This window comes from Schistocerca cancellata, chromosome 1 (assembly GCF_023864275.1).
Source record: "Schistocerca cancellata isolate TAMUIC-IGC-003103 chromosome 1, iqSchCanc2.1, whole genome shotgun sequence".
Taxonomy (NCBI): domain Eukaryota; kingdom Metazoa; phylum Arthropoda; class Insecta; order Orthoptera; family Acrididae; genus Schistocerca; species Schistocerca cancellata.
Genome location: NC_064626.1, coordinates 817,749,175 through 817,771,481, shown reverse-complemented (window position 1 = coordinate 817,771,481; position 22,307 = coordinate 817,749,175). Strand labels below are relative to the sequence as shown.

At 40.1% G+C, this 22,307-nt stretch overlaps 1 protein-coding gene across 3 annotated transcripts in view; it reads left to right on the top strand.

Annotated features, from left to right (window-relative positions):
- LOC126188258 (putative peptidyl-tRNA hydrolase PTRHD1) overlaps positions 1-20,996 on the top strand; it is a 52,768-nt gene extending 31,772 nt beyond the window's left edge. For 2 of the 3 annotated variants that reach the window (XM_049929827.1, XM_049929844.1), the window contains exon 3: positions 8,716-8,898. In XM_049929827.1, the coding sequence (XP_049785784.1) occupies positions 8,716-8,898 (183 nt within the window). Of the gene's footprint in view, positions 1-8,715; positions 8,899-18,519 lie in introns of those variants that run through there. The other variant, XM_049929834.1, reaches the window with a different exon arrangement.
- Positions 20,997-22,307: the final 1,311 nt, after the last annotated feature.

Here is a 22,307-nt window from a genome sequence, read left to right as displayed (position 1 = left end):
GTAATTTACATATTTGATTTTTACCTTTTTATTTATCAATGTTTATAAATAAATGTCACTAAAGTACATCTTCTGAAAGTGTATTATGACACTGTAGTGCTTCTAGATTGACGTGCTGTTGGCTGCCAGTCTGTTTTTTCACGATACTTCATTGCCAACTAGTTAATTTTGTAATTATAATACTTCATGCTTTTGCACCAGTTTGATATAATGTACTGCAATTCTGATAGACTGAACCGCTAACTTTTACCAGTAGTTATCCAGTGATACTTTGATTGTTGAAATGTGGTAAGCATTTCTTATACTATTAGTTTTACAAGTGCTAGCATGCTTTCCTACCTTTCATTGTGAATATCTTTCATTCTAGTTGTATTGAGGAGTCATTATTACTAATAATTTCATTTCTTCATTTACTATATGCAGGTATATTTGATAATTATGTAGCATATTGGGACCTACATTTAATACATTCCTCTGTAATATCCTTCATCATAATCTAGCCATACTGCATGTGTTCAGGATGGCAACCATTACCCACCATCAACAATTAGTGTCTATCAGATTTTCCATTATGTCACTTCTCGTGTCTAACTGTTTATCTGCTCTGAGGCGTAGCACCTGCTTGCAGTCCAGATGTACCCTACCACCACACAAAAATATTCACCAGCATAAGGACATATTCGGCCTAGCCAAGGCCCTGGGTAGAACAAGCCTATGACCTGCCAATCTCAACTTCCATACATACATCAGGTCTGTCACATTACAACATATGTGCATCATGGATATGTTTGCTTTAAAATCATGAAAGTGTGTATTCTAAGAAGAAATTATCAATGCGTTACAAGGTTATTAAAAGTGATTGAAGCAGTTTTACAAATTTGATGCACCTATATTATCTGACATTGTTGCAGGGCTTTGAACACACAGAAAGTTTTTCAAGTGCTCCATACGTACTCCCCTACTGATTCTGCAGATACCAAGTTGATTAGCAAGTTCTTCCCACATTTGGCCCAGCATGGCCCTGTCAATCTGTTCAGAAGCACTGTTGATGCTAACTCGCAGTTCTGGAAGGTTTGTTGGTAGAGAAGGTGTAACACTCAATCTTTCACGTAACTGCTCACAAAAAATAAAATAAATAAATAAATAAATAAAATCAGAGAGCGTTAGGTTGGGTGAGTGTGGAGGCTATGACTTGAATTGCTGATCATCAGTGGTGGCATGAATGGTCCATTTGTTTCTCAGTTTCCTGTTTAAGAATTCCTAAATATCATTTACCATGATGGAAGTGGGATGGAGCACTATCCTGTTGGTAGATGAAGTCTCCAATTATGGCAAGAGCCAATTTTCCAGCATGCCCAAAAACACATGTCTTGTAATTGTCTTTTCACACATGGTCAACTGTTTCTTCACACACTGCAGGCTGATCCATTGATTTCCCATTGCAGATTCATCCTGATGCGTAAAACTGTGCATACCATCACCGAATGGAGATGGGGTTGCTGGATCTTTGTTGAACTCTGTTCTGAAGTGTCACTGCACTGTTATGACAAACTGATGTGAGTCCATTTCAAGCACAACATATGCTTTCTTGCCATGTGTCATCATCTTGCCTAACTGCTCACTGCTGTGCTCTCATAGCAGAAATCTGAAGTGTCAAGGCTTGTAGCAATTCAAAACTTTTTGAGTTTTTCTTTATGAGTGTTGATTTTATCATGATATGTCAGTTAATGAAGCTACAGTGAATTTATGAAATTGCTTCAGTCATTTATGATAACCTTGTACGTTAATGCAGAAAATGAAGTGTCTGAATACTGGAAGACACATGGGACAGGTGTAGAATCAGGAACTGTAAAAGTAGGACAGAGACAAGACAGTAATAAATTAGTGAGCAGTAATAAATTAGTTACTAGATGTTAATGCAGAAAATGAAGTCTCTGAATACTGGTAGACACATGGGCCAGGTGGAGAATCAAGAACTGTAAAAGTAGGACAGAAACAAGTATAACTGGGGAAGTGGAAATAAGTATTAAAGAAAGAAATACAGGATCTAAATACCAGCTACCAGCTGTAGCCCATCAAGGCCATTCAGTACTGACTGGCCACCATGTCATCCTCTCTAATGGTGAAATTCAGATGCTGATGGTGGGGCATGTGGTCAGCACACCACGCTCCCCTCTGTTGTCAGTTCCCCAAATCTTGGTGCCACCACTTCTCATTGAAGTAGCTCTCCGTCATGAGTCGGAGTGGTCCCTGTTACAGTTTTCCCACCAAAAGAAATCCCTCACAGTACAGGGAATTGAACCTGGGTGCTCTGCGCAGACAGACATGCTGTTGACATAGCTATAGGGGTGGACTAAAAAATCATGATGTAAATGAGAAATATAAAAATGATGAAAGAAGACGAGCAGTGAAGCCAGGAGGAAGGGTAGTATGGGTTGTGATGTGGATGACTGATAAATTAGTAGCAGGAGACCAGTTGTTAAACCTTATGACACTGCTTAGATACAGATGCAGGAAGATTGTCAGAGTAATGTGAAATGGTAGTATGAATAATCTTTATGTTTTCTACACACAATTTTCCATGACAGTGGGTTTCATTCAACAGTCTGCTCTGAAAATTTTGTGTTATTGTATTAGCTGTCATGCAAGATACATACTTCAGCCTCTTATTAATAAACCTTTTACTGATTTAAGAGTGTATATATTCATTAGCAACTGCTTGTTTTCTTTCATTTGTTGCTAAATACTTGAATCTCATGGAAAGAAAGAGCTATCAAAATGTTCCTATCACTTATCAGCTCATCGCTCATAATGTTAATAAGATACATTGTTATGAAAGAATCCTCTGTAAAGGTGAACTTAGTAATTACAATGGTACATACTAATAACAAACATTAATATGTTGTAAGTAAATAAACACTTTAGGTCAAAGGTGTACAGACTTGCTAGTACTGTCGGCTGCAAACCCTTCACTATGACTACGTGTAAGTGCTGATAGAGAGAGAGAGAGAGAGAGAGAGAGAGAGTCCCACATATGGCTATGCAGCTACAGATCTTACCTTCTTTACTTCTTGTTAGTAACTATTTTTCTCTGATTTTAAGCTTCTTCTAGCCATTATGTTTTCCTCTGTTTACCTCTTTTACTAGGTAAAAGAGTGCAGTGTTTGGCCATAGTAAATGAGATCTACTTGTGGTCCATTAATAATGCTTCATTGTTCCATGATTTCCTGTAATCATTTCATTAAATGATTTTACTTTCAATAAGGCTGTGTGGAGCTCCTGCATCCACACTCCACCAACGGAATTAGTTGTTTATTCCCAGACGCTTAGCACCAGGACTGTAGCAAGTGGGTGGTTGGGAAGAGTAAGGAGGGGGGGGGGGGTGAGAGGAAGGGACTTTACATCCATAACCTTCCAGTTTCAATTATGTAACAGTATTATGAAAAGAAAAGTTGCCACTCACCATATAGCAGAGATGGTGAATCTGCAACAACAAAAAGACTGTCAGAAATAAAGCTTTCAGCCTGCAAGGCCTTCGTCAAAAATAGATGTAACACACACACACACAAAAACTGCAGTCTCAGGCAACTGTCGCCACAGTGTGAGCAGCAGCACCAGTGCATGATGGGAATGGGGACTGGATGGTGGTAAGGAGTGGGCTGGGGGTGGGGAAGGGGAGGAATAGTAGGGTAGAGGTGGTGGACAGTGCAGTGCTGCAGGGGAGTGCACAGGGATGAGGTGGAGAGGGGATGGGGCAGCTATGTTCAGTCGGAAGGTTAGACAATATGAAGGGAAGAGGTGGGGAGAGGGGGTGTGACAGAGAAGAAGAGAAGTAAAAAGACTGGGTGCGATGGAATAAGGGCTGTATAGTGCTGGAATGGGAACAGGGAGGCTGGATGAGTGATGACAATCACTAACAAAGGTTGGATCAGGAGTGATACAGTAATGTAGGATATATTGCAGGGGTAGTTCCCACTTGTGCAGTTCAGAAAAGCTGGTGTTGGTGGGAAGGATCCATATGGCACAGGCTGTGAAGCAGTCATTGAAATGAAGGATGTCATGTTTGGCAGCATGCTCAGCAATGAGGTGGTCCTTTTTGTTTCTTGGCCACAGTTTGTTCGTGTCCATTCATGCAGACAGGTAGCTTGTTGATTGTCATGCCCACATAGAAAGCAACACAGTGGTTGCAGCTTTGTTTGTAGACCACACGACTGGTTTCACGGATAACCCTGTCTTTGATGGGGTAGGTGATGTTGGTGACTGGACTGGTGTAGATGGTAGTGGAAGGATGTATGGGACAGGTCTTGCATCTAGGTCTATTACAGGGGTATCAGCCATGAGGTAAGGGGCTGGGAGCAGGGGCTATGTAGGGATGGATGAATATATTGCATAGGTTCAGTGGACAGTGGAATACCACTGTGGAAGGGGTGGGAAGGACAGTGGCAGGACATTTCTCATTTCAGGGCTCAACGAGAGGTAGCCGAAATCCTGGTGGAGAATGTAATTCAGTTGCTCCAGTCCTGGGTGGTACTGAGTTATGAGGGGAATGCTCCTCTGTGGCTGGATGGTGGGACTTTGTGAGGTGGTGGGAGACTGGAAAGATAAGGCACAGGAGATTGGTTTTTGTACAAGGTTGGGAGGATAATTACGGCCAGTGTAGGCTTCAGTGAGGCCCTTGGCATATTTTGAGCATGACCACTCGTCACTGCCGATGCGATGATCACGGGTGGCTAGGTTGTATGGAAGGGACTTCTTGGTATGGAATGGGTGGCAGCTGTCGAAGTGGAGGTATTGCTGGTGGTTAGTAGGTTTGATATGGACGGAGTTACCAATGTAGCCATCTTTGAGGTGGAGGTCAAGATCTAGGAAGATGGCTTGCTGGGTTGAGTAGGACCAGGTGAAGCAAATGGGGGAGAAGTTGTTAAGGTTCTGGAGGAATGTGGATAGGGTGTCCTCACCCTCGATCCAGACCGCAAAGATGTCATCAGTGAATCTGAACCAGGTAAGGAGTTTAGGATTCTGGATATATCGGAAGGATTCCTCTAGATAGACTGTGAATAGGTTGGCATAGGATGGTGCCGTGTGGGTGCCCATAGCAGTATCTCAGATTTGTTTGTAGGCAATACCTTTCAAAGAAGAAGTATTTGTGGGTGAGGATACATCTACATCTACATCTACATTTATACTCCGCAAGCCACCCAACAGTGTGTGGCGGAGGGCACTTTACGTGCCACTGTCATTACCTCCCTTTTTTGTTCCAGTCGCGTATGGTTCGCGGGAAGAATGACTGTCTGAAGGCCTCCGTGCGCGCTCGAATCTCTCTAATTTTACATTCGTGAACTCCTCAGGAGGTATAATTAGGGGGAAGCAATATATTCGATACCTCATCCAGAAACGCACCATCTCGAAACCTGGCGAGCAAGCTACACCGCGATACAGAGCGCCTCTCTTGCAGAGTCTGCCACTCGAGTTTGCTAAACATCTCCGTAACGCTATCACAGTTACCAAATAACCCTGTGACGAAACGCGCCGCTCTTCTTTGGATCTTCTCTATCTCCTCCGTCAACCCGATCGAGACATCACCAACAATGCCTGCCCAAACGTTCACAGAAAATCTGTGTCGATGACGTGATTGAACAATTGCGTGCGGATTTTCGTCAGCCCACACATGTCGATTGTGAAAATTTACAATTTGATCACGTCGGAATGAAGCCTCATCTGCAAAGAGAACATTTGCACTGAAATGAGGATTGACACATTGTCGGATGAACCATTTGCAGAAGTGTACCCGTGGAGGCCAATCAGCTGCTGATAGTGCCTGCACACGCTGTACACGGTACGGAAACAACTGGTTCTCCCATAGCACTCTCCATACAGTGACGTGGTCAACGTTACCTTGTACAGCAGCAACTTCTCTGACGCTGACATTAGGGTTATCGTCAACTGCACGAAGAATTGCCTCGTCGATTGCAGGTGTCCTCATCGTTCTAGGTCTTCCCCAGTCGTGAGTCACAGGCTGGAATGTTCCGTGCTCCCTAAGACGCCGATCAATTGCTTTGAACGTCTTCCTGTCGGGACACCTTGGTTCTGGAAATTGTCTTGATACAAACATACTGCACCACGGCTGTTGCCCCATGCTAATCCGTACATCAAATGGGCATCTGCCAACTCCGCATTTGTAAACATCGCGCTGACTGCAAAACCACGTTCGTGAGGAACACTAACCTGTTGATGCTAAGTACTGATGTGCTCGATGCTAGTACTGTAGAGCAATGAGTCGCATGTCAACACAAGCACCGAAGTCAACAAACCTTCCTTCAATTGGGCCAAATGGTGTTGAATCGAGGAAGTACAGTACATACTGACTAAACTAAAATGAGCTCCAACATGGAAACCAAGCATCTCCGGACACATGCCCACACAACATCTCTTCCCTACCTGTGTGTGAGGAATGTTTCCCGAAAGCCCGGCCATATCCCCCTGCAACACCCTGTATACGAAGGTACTACACAAAGTTCCATGCAAAGGTCGTGAAACTGAAGGTGATAGAGTGATGCTGGAGTACTGTCCTTACAATGCGAATGAAGGCCAAGGTGATATAGTTGGTCATTGTGACTAGGAAGGAGATTGTTGGTTTGGAATCCATCGGCCATTGGGGAAGGTAGTGTTCAATAACAGTAAGGCCATGGGCATTAGGTATGTTAGTGGAAAGGGAGGTGGTATCAGTTGTGACAAGCAGGGTACTGTGTACTAAAGGGACAGGAACTGTGGAGAGTCAGTGGAGGAAATGGTTGGTATCTCTTATATAGAACAGTAGGATCCAGGTAATAGGTTGAAGGTGTTGGTCTAAGAGAACAGAGATTCTCTCAGTGGGGGCACAGTAATCGGCCACAATGGGGTGTCCTAGGTGGTTGGGTTTATGGACTTTAGGAAGCATGTAGAAGGTAGGACTGTGGGGAGTGGTAGGGGTGAACAGAGAGATGGACTCCATGGAGAGGTTCTGGGATGGAACTAAGGATTTAAGTAGTGACTGGAGATCCTACTGGATTTCTGGAATGGGGTCACTGTGGCGAGGTTTGTAGGTGGATGTATGTGACAGTTGGCAGAGTCCTTCTGCCAGGCAATCCATGTGGTTCAAAATGACAGTGGTGGATTCTTTGTCTGCAGGTAAGATTATAAGGTCAGGATCAGTTTTTAGATGGTGTACTGATGATCTTTCTGTGGAGGTAAGTATGGTTTGCATGTTGTGGGTTTTGGGGAATGATGGTGAGGCAAGGTTCGAGGTTAAGAAATTCTGGAAAGTTAATAGGGGGTGATTTGGGGGCAGTGGCAGTGGATCACGATTGGGTAGAGGATTGAACTGAGTTAGGCAGGGTTCAACATTGGGCTTTGATTGAGTCTGATTGGTAGGGTTGGTGGTGAAAAAGTATCTCCTCCGTAGGGACCGGGAGAAGGAGAGAAGGTCTTTAACAATTTGTGCATGATTGAAGTTGGGAGTGAGGCAAAAGGTGAGCCCTTTGGAAAGGGCTGATATTTCTATGGGGCTAATGCTCTTAGGGGAAAGTTTTCATCACACACAGTCTTTTTACTTCCCTTTTTTTCCGCCACTCCCCTCCCCCCATGACTTCCCTGCCCTCTGTATAACCTCCCAACTGCACATAGTTGCCCTATCCTCTGTCCACTTCATCCCTACACGCTCTCCAGCAACACTTCACTGTCTGCGGCCCTACCCTACTATCCCTCCCCATCCATGCCCCAGGCTCCTCCGTACTCCCACCCAGTCACCACTCTCATCACGTGCTGGTGCTGTTGCTGGCAGTGTGGCTACAGTTGCCTGAGACTGCAGTCACATGTATGTGAGTTATGTTTGCGTGCATGTGTGTGTGTGTGTGTGTGTGTGTGTGTGTGTGTGTGTGTGTGTGTGTGTGTATTTTTGACAAAGGCCTTACCGGCCGAAAGCTGTATTTGTGACAGTCTTTTTGTTGTGCCTATCTACAACTTAGCATCTGCTATATGGTGAGTGGCAACTTTCCTTTTCATAATATTGTTACATTCCATCCTGAATTTTCCATTGTTCAATTTCAGTTATGATTTTTTCTTGTTTCCACCTTAAATTTTTCATTATCTTCGAACAGTTGCTATTAACTACTGCTCCCTTATTTACTAATATGAATATCTTTAAGCTTAATTTTTTCGTGAGTAACATACTTTTAACTCTAATGAACTGAAGCTTTCCACTATGTAATTCTCCCAGTTGTGTTAATGCTGCTGCATCATAAAGTTTGTTTGACCTCTGCTTAAGATAGTATTACTACTCATGGCACATATTGGTTGAAAGCACTGATGATGGCTGTTAATCAGTTGAAATCAATTTGTAAAAGTGAATAAAAAAACATGATTTTGTGACTGGTTGCTGCATATTTGGTAATTTTATGGTTTACGGTCGCTGCACAACTTGGGAAGCACATGGAGCCCACCATTCATTGCATCAGCAAAGCGGGAAAGTTGACCAAGTAAGATGCACGACATGTGATTCCTTACCAATTTTGAGAACAGAATAAAAATTTCACAGACACTACTTTTCACCACGCCCTTATGTATCCCTACTATAAACGCACAGTGTAACATCTTATATGTAGTAAGACTCTTGGGCTTGTATATGAGTACCAAATAAAGTGTCACAAAACTCTTACAGTGAAAATTCTGTTATTGCAGATTAGTGACCTCAACAGCCTTATGGAGCTTGAGACAAAACTGAAAAACAAAGGGATTCATCACAAGACATGGATAGAACAGCCAGAAAATGAAGCTACTTGTCTTGTTGTCAAGCCTTACCCAAAAGAGGACGTAGCAGAATTTTTTAAGGATTTGAAACTGTTTAATAAAAAGGTAAAATAAAATATATGTCATTGTTTTGCAAGTGACATCTGTTGTTTCATACAGAACACTTTTCTCTCATGTTCCACTCCCGTAAAATTCCTTCTTACAAATTAATACTAAGTGAACCTCTAATATTTCTGTTTACTGGCATATTGTGTGTGTGTGTGTGTGTGTGTGTGTGTGTGCACGCATACTATATTTGCTTAGTGTAACAGTGCATATTTATTTTTGATGAAACATAATATGAATAAGAATGCACAAACACCAAACACTTAATTAACCACCTCTCTGGTTCCAGTAGAAACAGTGAATAACATCTCATCTAATATATGTATTCATAACTGTGAACCAGTATGAAACTATTTTACTCTTGGAAGAATATCTGCTGTTGATAATTTAGGACGTGTTACTGTGACCTGATCTGAGACTCGAATCTAGACACTTGCCTTTTGCAGACAGCGCTTTTAGGTTTCGTCACGGGTGACAATGCTATTAACATTAGCAGATGTGTCATTAAAAATGATGTAGATGTAGTATGTCATCTGCACCTTGTCAATGAGTCTGATGACTGTGAAGAAGAAATCTTCTTCAGTTGCCTGTTGCCATGCACATCTTTGTAGATGTCAACTAGAGGTGTAGACCAACCAAAGAACTCTTCTGTCCAGTGGTATAATGTACACTTCATTAACTTCTGTATTGCAGCAATATTCCCTTCATTGATAGATGGATACCTTTCAATCATTTTAAAGCAGATATCAGCATCTGAAAGGAGCATGCTTTAGGATTGTTCATAATTACATCTTGGCGTCATAATTACATCTTGGCGTTGGAGTGGCTTCCATGCACCATGGGTGCAACCACAACTGAGGGTATCTGTGGAGAGGCCAGACAAATTGGTGTTTCCTGAAGAGGGATGGTGACCTTATCAGTTGTTGCAGGAGTGACAGTTTGGTTGATTAACTGATCTGGTCTTGTAACATTAGCCAGTATGGCACTGGTAAGTTGGTACTGCGAATAGCTGAGAACAAAGGAAAGCTACAGTCATTGCATTTCCTGAGGGCATGCATCTCTACTATATGGTTGTGTGGTGGTGGCAACCTTTGGATAAAAATTCAGATCTCCATGCGGGTACTGCTCAGGATGAACAGGACTTCTGGTCAGGTGAGTACAGGGTCATAAGTACAAAATCAATTAGGGTTACTGCAGGAGACAGTAATGAATAACAAAACAGGAATGTAGGCTTTTATGAGCAACATAGTGAAAACATTATCACAGCTAGGATGTAGACATGAAGCCAACACCCACCACAGTAGTACAAGTTAATATGTCAACTAGCTCCTCAGATGATGAAGATGTTGAAAGAATGTATGATGAGATAAAAGAAATTATTCAGGTAGTTAAGGGAGAGTAAAGTTTAATTGTGGTGGGGGATTGTAATTTTATAACAGGAAAGGAAGGAGCAGGGAAAATTAGTAGGAAACCATCGACTGAGGGAAAGGAATGAAAGAGGAAGCTGTCTGGTAGAATTTTGCACATAGTTTAAAAATCATGAAAGATGGTTCTACAGGGCTATTACAAATGATTGAAGCGATTTCATAAATTCACTGTAGCTCCATTCCTTGACATATGGCCACGACACACTACAGATACGTAGAAAAACTCATAAAGTTTTGTACGGCTGAAGCCGCACTTCCGGTTTCTTAAACAGGAGATTGGAAAACCGATGGATCGGTCGTGGTGGAGATCATGATCAGCAATTCATGTCATGGCCTCCACGCTCTCCCGCCTTAACCCCATGCGATTTCTTTCTGTGGGGTTATGTGAAAGATTCAGTGTTTAAACCACTTCTACCAAGAAACGTGCCAGAACTACGAGCTCGCATCAACGATGCTTTCAAACTCATTGATGGGGACATGCTGCGCCGAGTGTGGGAGGAACTTGATTATTGGCTTGATGTTCTGCCGAATCACTAAAGGGGCACATATCGAACATTTGTGAATGCCTAAAATAACTTTTTGAGTTTTTGTATGTGTGTGCAAAGCATTGTGAAAATATCTCAAAGAATAAAGTTATTGTAGAGCTGTGAAATCGCTTCAATCATTTGTAATAACCCTGTATATGTGGAAAAGACATGTAGACAAGGGGAGGTTTGAAATAGATTTCATAATGGTAAGATGGAGTTTCTGAAGGTAGGTTTTAGAATGCAACGCATTTTCAGGGGCAAATTTGGATTCCAGCCACAATTTATTTGGTATGAACAACAGATTACAACAGAAGAAACTGCAGAAAGGTAGTACATTAAGGATCTGGAAGCAGAATAAATTGAAAGAATGTGAGGTTGTTGAGAGTTTCAAAGTGAGCCTTAGGCAATGATTGACTGAAATAGGGTAAGGAGCACAATAGAAAACAAATCAATCAACTTAAGAGATGAAGTAGTGAAGTCAGCAGAGCATCAGATAAGCAAAAATACAAAGCCCAGTAAAAATCCTTTGATAATACACAAGATATTGAGTCTAATTGCTGGAAGGAGAAAATATAAAAATGCAGAGAATGAAGTGGGTTAAAGGAAATACAATAATATTGGAGGCAACATGCAATTTGAGGTCATCCATCTCAGGCATGTGAGTGGCTTTGTGCAGAGGGTAAGACAGAAATGGAGTCAAGCTAAAATTTTTCAGATCTCTGTGGTTGGAGACAGCACAAATTGATTCAGATGTCAGGCTGAGGAGGTAGATATGGTGTTACTTAAAGTTAAGACATTGCAGATGACATTCAACAGAGTTATTGGGATCCTTTGAACGTCTAGCCATGACTATCCCAACCAGTGTGTGAGATACATAAGATAGGCAAAATACCCGCACACTTAAAGAAGAATGTAATAATTCCAATTTTAAAAGAGGCGGTGCTGACATGCCTGAAAATTACTGAACCATCGGATTAATAAGCCATGCTTGCAAAATACTGGTACAAATTATTTACAGAAAAATGTAAAAACTTGTAGAAACTGTCCTCGGGGAAGAACAGTTCAGATCCTGGAGAAATGTAGAAACAGATGCGCCAATACTCACTATATGACTAGGTTAAGAAGATAGCTGGTTTAAAAAAAAGACAAATTTAACTTTCTGTCATTTGTAAATTTAAATAAAGCTATTGGCAATGATGACTGTAATACATAATTTCAAATTCTGAAAATGGCAGGGATAAAATACAGTGAGTGAAAGGCTATTTATAACTTGTATGGAGACCAGACTGCAGTTATAAGAGTTAAAGAACATGAAAGGGAAGCTGTGGTTGAGGAGAGAGTCAGAGAGGGCTGTAGCATGACACTGATGTTATTCGATCTGTGCACTGACCAAGCAGTAAAGGAAAACAAGGAGAAATTTTGAGAGGAAATTAAAGTCCAGGGAGAAGAAATAAAAAAATTGCTAATGACACTTTTATTCTGTCGGAGACAGCAAAGGACTTGGAGCACAATTGAATGGCAACGATAATGTTTTGAAAAGATGTTATAAGCTGACCAGTAACAAAAGTTAAATGATGATAATGGAATACAATGAAATTAAATGAGGTGACGGTGAAGAAATTTTATTAGGAACTAAGACACTAAGATTATTAGACAAATTTTGCTATTAGGGCAACAAAATAACTGATGATGGGAAAAGTTGAGGGGATATGAACTGTGGACTGGTAATAACAAGAAAAGTATTTCTGAAAAGAAAAGGACTTTGTCAACATTTAACGTAAATTTAAGTATTATGATGTCTTTGCTGAAGGTATTTGTCATTAGAGTAGCCTTGTAAGGTTGTGAGACATGGACAATAAGCAGTTCAGACAAGAAGTGAATTGAAACTTTTGGTATGTGATGGTACAAGAGAATGTTAAAGGTTAAATGGGTAGACTGAGTAACTAAAGAAGAGGTACTGAATCATATTGGGTAAAAATAAGTTTATGGCATAACTTGAGTAAAAGAAGGTATCAGTTGATAGGAAACTCCCTGAAAGTTTCGTGTTATCAGACTATTTGTTGATTAACATGTGACAAATAATTGTTAGAAAAAAGAAAATTTTCTGTAGTTTGCACCAAAGAAATTTATTTTGTGCTCACTTCAGTCTCTGTCTACCACTCTTCCACTGTTGTATTTTCTCTTGTGTTAGTGTTTACCAACTGAAAGAATGGTCTATGTTGTACTGAGGTTGTGGTTGGCATATTATAGAATTCTAAAAGTTTGTCAGCATTTTTGGGGAGTATCTCATGAAGGCAACAAATGATGGAAGGAAGATTAATATTTCATGTCTCATCAGTGAGGAGATCATTATGGAGGTGGTGCACTTGCTTTAATTGGAAGCCGAATGGAATGGAAAGCTCCTAAACCAAACTGAGAGTTATTTTTGGGTAGTACCAATTCTTTCTTTTCCATATTTTCTGCTTCTTGTTGATTATGTCAACACCAACAACCACAACTACCTCCTCTACAGGAAATGTAGTGCTAAGTAGCTCTACAAACAGTATGTTGTCATGTGGTAGTCCAGTAACTGTGTGACACATAAGCCACACTGAACAGTTCTTCAGTTTTGTGCAGTGATCACTGGCTACAGTAAGCTGCCCACTGCAAACAGATGCTTGACCTCCTATGTCAAGAGGGTCGCGCCAACCCACAGTTCCTACAAACTAAAGGAAGATGTGACCAACAATCAACTTTCTGCTGATCACAAATACAAACAAATGCACAGATACTTAATATTCCTTTAGTACTAGATCTGTGTTGTTTATCAGTCATGACTGGTCCAGCTGTGTCAAAGTACACCATTTATCATGCTATAAAAAAGAAAGTTATTCACAAAAATTTTATTCTATAATACACGAATAAAATTGTTTACTGAAAGCACCTAACTGAGTAACTTCTGAAAAATGCCCAACTATGTACAAAGTATCTGAAAAGAAAGCTTGTATTTGATGTGTCAAAATAAAAGAAAGGTTGAAGTCTATCAACAAAATCTATCCAGCATGCCTTTGGCACTCGTTTAAATGATGAACAAAATTTTGCATGACGGCTTGGTATGTAGACACTGGGATGGCTGCCACTTCGCTATGGATGTTTTCTTTAAGTTGCTCCAGAGATGCCAAATTACTGACACACACTTTAGATTTGACATATTCCCATTGGAAAAAATCCATGGTACCCAAATCTGGACTCTGTGCGTGATAATTTATGTCAGGCCTTCTGGAGATCAGTTTGACAGGGAAAATTTCACAAACTCACAGTATAGATGCATTGGACATGTGCTGTTGCTCTGTCTTGTTGAAACCATGTCGTTTAGTTATAACCATGAAAATTTTGCAATTCAGGCACCAAGAAGTCATTTAACATTGACACATAATGTTCCAAATTCACTGTAGCTGCAGAACTGCTCTTGTCCTTGAAAAAGTATGAGCCAATTATTCCTTGAGCTGGCACTGCAGTCTTGGTGAATGAAGTACTTTCTCATGCTTCTATTTAGGATTCATGGCGCTCCAGTAGTGACAATTTTGCTTATTGACATGACAGTTCAGATGAAAATGTGTCTCATCAAAACACAAGGTGTTGTTAAATGAAGAGCACTCACTCACATCATTGATGAACTGAAGCCTTTGTCTGGCTTCCTTATGCTTTAATTCTTGCACAATTGAATTTTTTAAGGGTGCAGTTCAAAGTCTTTGCAGAATTTGATGCAGTGATGATCTATGCACATTTAAAGATTTACAGTGGCTTGTGGAGTATCTATTTAGATGTAGATGTTAGGATTGTCATGAACAGACTAATTTAGACTCTCCATGGATCTTCCCTTTCTTGGTCAGCCAGATTTCGATTTGGCCAGTGTTGAACTGGTCTCCTCAATCTTTCAATCTTTTTGATTCATTTTGGGATAAGGGGAACACTTACATTATGCAATCTGTGATCACTGCAAAAATTTCTTCTGTGCTACAGTCACTGAATAATCGTTTTTGTAAAATTCTTGCATGCAAAATCCATGGTCCACTCTGGAGGAGCACTCCACATTAACTGAATTCCTAAAGGCCAAATAAGCAATAAACGTAACCCCCACCCCCTCCTCTGATTTGTTGCAAGAGAGCTTTTAAAGTTTAAGTTTTCTTTTGAGACTGGCTGTGTGATGGGTGCTGTTTCAAGCCCTGTGGCATTTTCTTCTGAATAATCGTGCCGGTGGACATTGAACTTGTCAAGGCAGTGTGTTCCAGACAGTCAACGTCTTAGCATGTCTATGTTTCTTGTGTTGTGGATGTTATATGAGAGTCATTTCAGAAGTTCTGCACACTGTACATGTGCAACGGATACAGTGACATGATCAAGTTTAAATTCATGTCAGTTGTGTGTGAGACCTTAGACATCATGGTTGTATATGTGTTTGCTGGTTTGCGTGATTGTGTTGTGAGTAGCTCAGTTTTAAAATCGAAGTTGAACCCAATTTAAGTCGGATAACACTTAGTGCATAGTGATCAGTGTTCCTACATCAAAATTGAATCCCTACATGGAAAGATCCCAATGGAAACTGACTTTTAGAAAAAAGTGTTGGAATAGTGTATTGGATCATAGCACAGTACCACAGTGGTCTGCCCATTTCTGTGAAGGTAAGGTAAGCCCCAAGGACAACCCAAGTAGTGGAAGGCCATCAACTGCAACAGACTGCATCTCTCAGGTTATTGTTAATGTCATTTTGAGAAAGAATGTGCAAAAAACATGTGAGGAAACTGCATATGAGGCCAGAATATCTGTCACTTATTTTTACATAACTGAAAAGTTAAAAATGAGAAAAATTGCTGCTAGATGGATTCCACATGATCTGAGTGAAGAAGAAAGCAGGTTGCAAAAGAATCACAGAAGAATTGCTTGAGCATTACTGAACAGAAGGAGAGCCATTTCTGATAGGGATTGTTGTACTTGATGAAACAGGATACGAATTTTGAACCAGAAAATAAGTCTCATTCCTCACAATGGAAAAGTTCCAACTCTCCACACCTGAAACATTCCCCTACTGACAGTTAAAGGTGAAACTGATAATGATCTTTACATATTACATGAGTGGAGTCATAGCTACAAATAGAGTAGCCCAGGAGCATCTGTAATAGACACAAACTCCAAGCTGTTAGTGCAAAACATTTTGCACCTGAAATTTTGTCAAAGAAAGCTTGACAAGCCACAGCTAGTGTCCTCATTTAGCATGATAATGAAGACCACATATGGCCCTACCAGTGATAGAAATGCTCAATAAATATTGATGGAAAATACTTCCCTAACCACCACACAGTCCTGATATGCACCCTGCATAGTTTGATTGTTTCCCAAATTGAAGAAAAACATCTGTGGAGAATGTTTTGATACAATCAGTGAGACTTTCAGTGTGGTGACCCGAGTAATCAGACAGCTCAACAATGAAGGTGCTCCATTCAGAGTACAGAAGTTGCCAAAACATTGGGAAGCTGTGACACACAAGAATGAAGATCATAACAGAAGACCTCTAAAGCTATTTTGTAAAATAAATTAGTTTCTTCAGTTCTACTTTACAGTGTGCAGACCCTTGTAATTATGTATTTATTCCATCATGCTAAAAGCCCCTTGGTATTGTATTACATTGATAGGGAAAAAAAAAACGTACTGACTGAAAAAGCTCATCAATCATAACTGAGTGAATATGGGCTTGCAGTGCTCCAGCCTTTTGCTTGATGTGATGATCCTGACAGCTTTTTTGTAGTATTAACATGTCCTTGAAACCTGCAGTGTTTCCTCATAACTGTAGACTACAACTGATGTGGCTATAAAATAGTGCATAATACACTGTTGTAAGGAACTGGTAAGTTAATACATTCTTTAGTCTCCTTCGAAGGCATAGCAAAAGAGAGAGCTTGGAGCACACGTACATGGTGTGCTAGTTCATTGATAATTCCCTGTCAATCATGAAGTCCAGCAGTTTGAAAGCCTCCATTTTATTCTGGAACCCATTTTTATGCGGCTGCATGTCAGATGGCATGTTTTTTCTTCATTCATTTTCATTTTATTTTTGATGAAACACAATTTAATGTTTTTAGAGAGCACTTCTGCTAGTAGTACAGCTTGTGAAACAGTTTTTTCTTTGGGAAAAATGGGTAGCGTCATCAGCAAACTGTAATATGTGGTTGATATGACCTATATAATTGACATACGCAAGGAACAGAGAAGTCTTGTCACGGATCTGTGGGTTATGCCATGTTCTAATTTTTGTGCTCCATGGAGTGACATCACCAGCATTTATATACAGGGCTATTACAAATGATTGAAGCGATTTCACAAATTCACTGTAGCTTCATTCATTGACATATGGTCACGACACACTACAGATATGTAGAAAAACTCATAAAGTTTTGTTCGGCTGAAGCCGCACTTCAGGTTTCTGCCGCCAGAGCGCTCGAGAGCGCAGTGAGACAAAATAGCGACAGGAGCCGAGAAACCGTATGTCGTGTTTGAAATGCACTCACATCAGTCAGTCATAACAGTGCAACGACACTTCAGGACGAAGTTCAATAAAGATCCACCAACTGCTAACTCCAACTGGTATGCGCAGTTTAAAGCTTCTGGATGCCTCTGCAAGGGGAAATCAACGGGTCGGCCTGCAGTGAGCGAAGAAACGGTTGAACGCGTGCGGGCAAGTTTCACGCGTAGCCTGCGGAAGTCGACGAATAAAGCAAGCAGGGAGATAAACGTACCACAGCCGACGGTTTGGAAAATCTTACGGAAAAGGCTAAAGCAGAAGCCTTACCGTTTACAATTGCTACAAGCCCTGACACCCGATGATAAAGTCAAACGCTTTGAATTTTCGGCGCGGTTGCAACAGCTCATGGAAGAGGATGCGTTCAGTACGAAACTTGTTTTCAGTGATGAAGCAACATTTTTTCTTAATGGTGAAGTGAACAGACACAATGTGCGAATCTGGGCGGTAGAGAATCCTCACGCATTCATGCAGCAAATTCGCAATTCACCAAAAGTTAACGTGTTTTGTGCAGTCTCAAGGTTTAAAGTTTACGGCCCCTTTTTCTTCTGCGCAAAAACGTTACGGGACACGTGTATCTGGACATGCTGGAAAATTGGCTCATGCCACAACTGGAGACCGACAGTGCCGACTTAATCTTTCAACAGGATGGTGCTCCACCGCACTTCCATCATGATGTTCGGCATTTCTTAAACAGGAGATTGGAAAACCGATGGATCGGTCGTGGTGGAGATCTTGATCAGCAATTCATGTCATGGCCTCCATGCTCTCCCGACTTAACCCCATGCGAATTCTTTCTGTGGGATTATGTGAAAGATTCAGTGTTTAAACCTCCTCTACCAAGAAACGTGCCAGAGCTGCGAGCTCGCATCAACGATGCTTTTGAACTCATTGATGGGGACATGTTGCGCCGAGTGTGGGAGGAACTTGATTATCGGCTTGATGTCTGCCGAATCACTAAAGGGGCACATATCGAACATTTGTGAATGCCTAAAAAAACTTTTTGAGTTTTTGTATGTGTGTGCAAAGCATTGTGAAAAGATCTCAAATAATAAAGTTATTGTAGAGCTGTGAAATCGCTTCAATCATTTGTAATAACCCTGTACATGAAATGTATTCGCAGTTATGAACATGGACAACCATCAGCTGTATAATGGAATGATGACAATGGAAATTTGTGCCATACCAAGACTTGAACATGGATTTCCCGCTTATTGCAAGTGATCGTCATACCATTTGGCTATCTGCGCATGACTCACACCCAGACCCAAACTTCCATACGTTGTCAGCCGGAGACATTTTACTTTAAAGGTGGGTAAATACGATATTGCAGTGCCTGTAATATTCGAAAGGATGATGCAATGTTCCTTTGAGTCCCAGTCCAGCCAAATTCTTAGAAGTAACATTCCGTTATATAGCTGATGGTTGTCAGAATTCGCAACTGCAATTACATTTCCTATATTTCATAATGGATGTAGTTGCTGCAGTGCCTGTTCCTTTGGAATTCATGCATGATGAACATTGCATCGTAATCTGGAATGACACAGGTACTGCAGTATTGTATCACCTACCTTTTGTTTTCAAGATAAGATTGAAGAGTCGCCAGAACAATATGTCCAGTACCATAATCCTTTAACTTACTAAACAGTACTTGTCTGATTTACAGTCAAATGCTTTGCTGAGCTCATAGTGTGTCACTGTCCCTCTTTCTCTGTCTTCAAACCCCTGCCTCATCTTTGTAATTAAGTCCAGTGCTACTGTAACCGTCAACTTTCCTTTGCAAAAACTCTTCTGCATGTCCCGGAAGAGTTGACTGTCTTCAAAATAGCCTATTACCTGGTATTTCGTTACAGACTCTATAACTTTAGCTAAAACAGGAATTATGAAACTGGGCCAAAAACTGGACACTTCACATGGTCACCTATTTAGAGACACTGTAACAATTTCTTATTCTGATGATTTCCATTATTGCAAATGTGGTTTCATCTACTATTGAATTACAAAGAAAATTAGTTGAAACTCAGACGTTATTTCTTCACATACATCTACTCTCTCACATACAATCACTTCAGACTATGCATTTGTTACTGATACTGTATACAACAATTCAGCTCTGTAAAAAGATTTTCTCTTGTTTTGACTGTCCAAAGTCACTTGCATTCTGCTAATTGTTTGTTGAGCTTGTTATTAAGCATTGTTGGTGTCAGGGATGTTAAATGGTGACGTGAAATTTGGATTTAATGTTAAAAAATTTACATTCAGAAAATGAAACATAGAAATTATGTTAGTCAGTCATTGACTATTACCTAATCACACCTAATTAATTATTTGGCCAGTGAACAAGTGATTACTGAGTAAGTGACATAGTAATAGCTATTCAAGTAGTAAATGTCATAATGGTATGTGTGAGTAATTGAACACTAACTACACAAATATGTCGTGTAGAAACATTCACCATGTGCTTAGATACCACCATAAGAGATACAGGAAAGATATGTTACTATAGTGAAGCAAAATTCTAAATCACCTGACAAAAATAATTTTAACTGCAATAAGACAACAATCAATTTTGTATCAAAATATAAGTGACTGCACAGACACACAACATTATGGTACATGTTCTATCATAGCTTGACCCACAGTGCAAGAAGAATAACAGAAGCATGTCCGTAAAACAAGATAAGTTACGTAAAAATAATAAAAAGTATACACAAAACCTGTATATTACGAGTGAAGTAGCACAAGAGAGTAAACAAACAGTATATTGGCAACCCACTATAGTGTAATGTTATGTAAATGGAGAATTTCTTTGTTTGTGTTGAAATAACTCATTAAAGTGCAAAGTTGACCAGATGTTAGTCTTGAAAATGAGCTTGAAATAAGAAATACAAATATTTATACAAATGATACTAGGTACATGTAAAGCAACTCAGGTATGTTAATGCATACAGTTAAACAGACAACTAAAAGTAATGTAAAGGTTGAGACACAGCGAAACTGACTTGTGTTTATTGGTAATGCACTTTTACTTGGCCCCTTGTCATTGGTGGAAGTCAGGTCACTTCGTGCTGCTCCGGAATGTTTACCGTCACAGCCAAAATGTGCTATATAAGAGCATTGTGCACTATAACAATAAGCAGTCATTGTGAATATAGTGTTGATCTGTGTGTTGTGTTGTGCATAGTGATTGTTAATGCTATTTACAAAAATGAGTGAAGGGGCTGTACCTGGTCGGTGTTGCAATTCGCCATCAACTTTTGTGTCACTTCTGTGTCGAGTTAAGCTATTAGACATGCATTCCATCTATAAGCTGCAGGATGCATACACAAATAGAAGGAGGCGAAGTCCATCTCAGCAGGTAATGTGCTACGAGTCGATCGCAAGCTTCCACTCCCCTGCCCAGGGGCCAAATAAAAGTATGTTATCAGTAATAAAAAAGTGTCACCATCATAAAAATAACAGAAATGTAAGTTTTCATGGTGAGTAGACAGAGTATTTTCTAATTATATACCTAAGAGCAATGGATATATTTATAAGAAGTGGAATTATGGGAGATAGGTAGTCCTAAAAAAGAATCGTGTAGTTTTGGTGTTATGTGACTACTAAAAAAATTTCACTGTCAAGCATATGTATGTCAATAAATACCTCATTGTTACAAAAGAGGACATTAGTTTCACATATGGTTAAAAGATTGTTTGAAAAGTATCATTTAAAATATTAACTAACTAATCACAGAGTTTACATTCTACCCGTACAATAATATTTACATTTATTTACATACCTGGAACTGGTCCATCCATGTACAGCTGACAGACAAAAGTTAACCTTTTTTAAGTACATAATGAAACACTGGTGATCAATGAAGTATACGGTATAACTGTAAACACATAATTAATTACTCAGCTTTTAAAATCATGCCTACATGTTGAACTGTACTCCACATGCAATCATACAATTTCTTAAAGCATGTGGCTATGACATCGAGACCACTGGGGCATAAAGGATGTTTTTTAAAAAAAAAGTCATAATCACATCAGTAGTTGTTCTGCTTTTAAAAGAGTGCTGTATACTGAGCTGTAACCCACACACAATTACACCTCTTTTTGAAGCAATGGACTGCAGTATTTATGGCATGAAAGGCTAAAAACATATTGTTGTGGGCTTGGCAGCTATATTTGTGCATAGTACCATGGTATCATCATAACAGCTGATCTTTATGCTCCCCTGGTTTGTTTACGTGTGCAGTAAATGAGATGGACCATGATATAAGCTACCCGTGGCTCTGTGTGATGCTCTACCACTTTCTGCTCAGGACTCAGCAACCTGCAGACACAAAAAATTGTCCTCGTGTCCTTGGATGTCATTGACTGCTACCACATCATCCTTTGCTGTAGTTTCTCCGCAGTACACTGTGTGAAAGCAATAGCATAACACTTGAATACGTATTTATCAGTAGCTCACTGCAGCTAACTACTACAGTCGCTTATACGTTAACAGCAACTATTTATTACTGTGCACAATACACACTTCTAGTGCTTTTTTCCACAATCAGCACAGAATAGACATTCCAACCCACACATTAGTCATTCTGAAGAGTTTGACAGTGGCCTGTAAGAAGATATCAAAGTGTGACAAATTTCCTGTTCCTGCATAAAATATTACCAAAGATTTGAGTGGAACTGAGGACCATTGTCTGATAGAATACACTGTGGTTTGATGGTATTTATGAATGTATAGATCTTTCAAGGTTTTAAATCATAATTTTGTTATTAGCTTTTCGTGATGCATAGAGCCATGCAAATTTCAAAAATACATTCAAACAATCATGGTTTGTTTAGTATTTTATCCATCTTCAGGAACAGTAATTGTATACAGGGCGTAAATTTTAAGTTGACAAACCAGAATAACTCG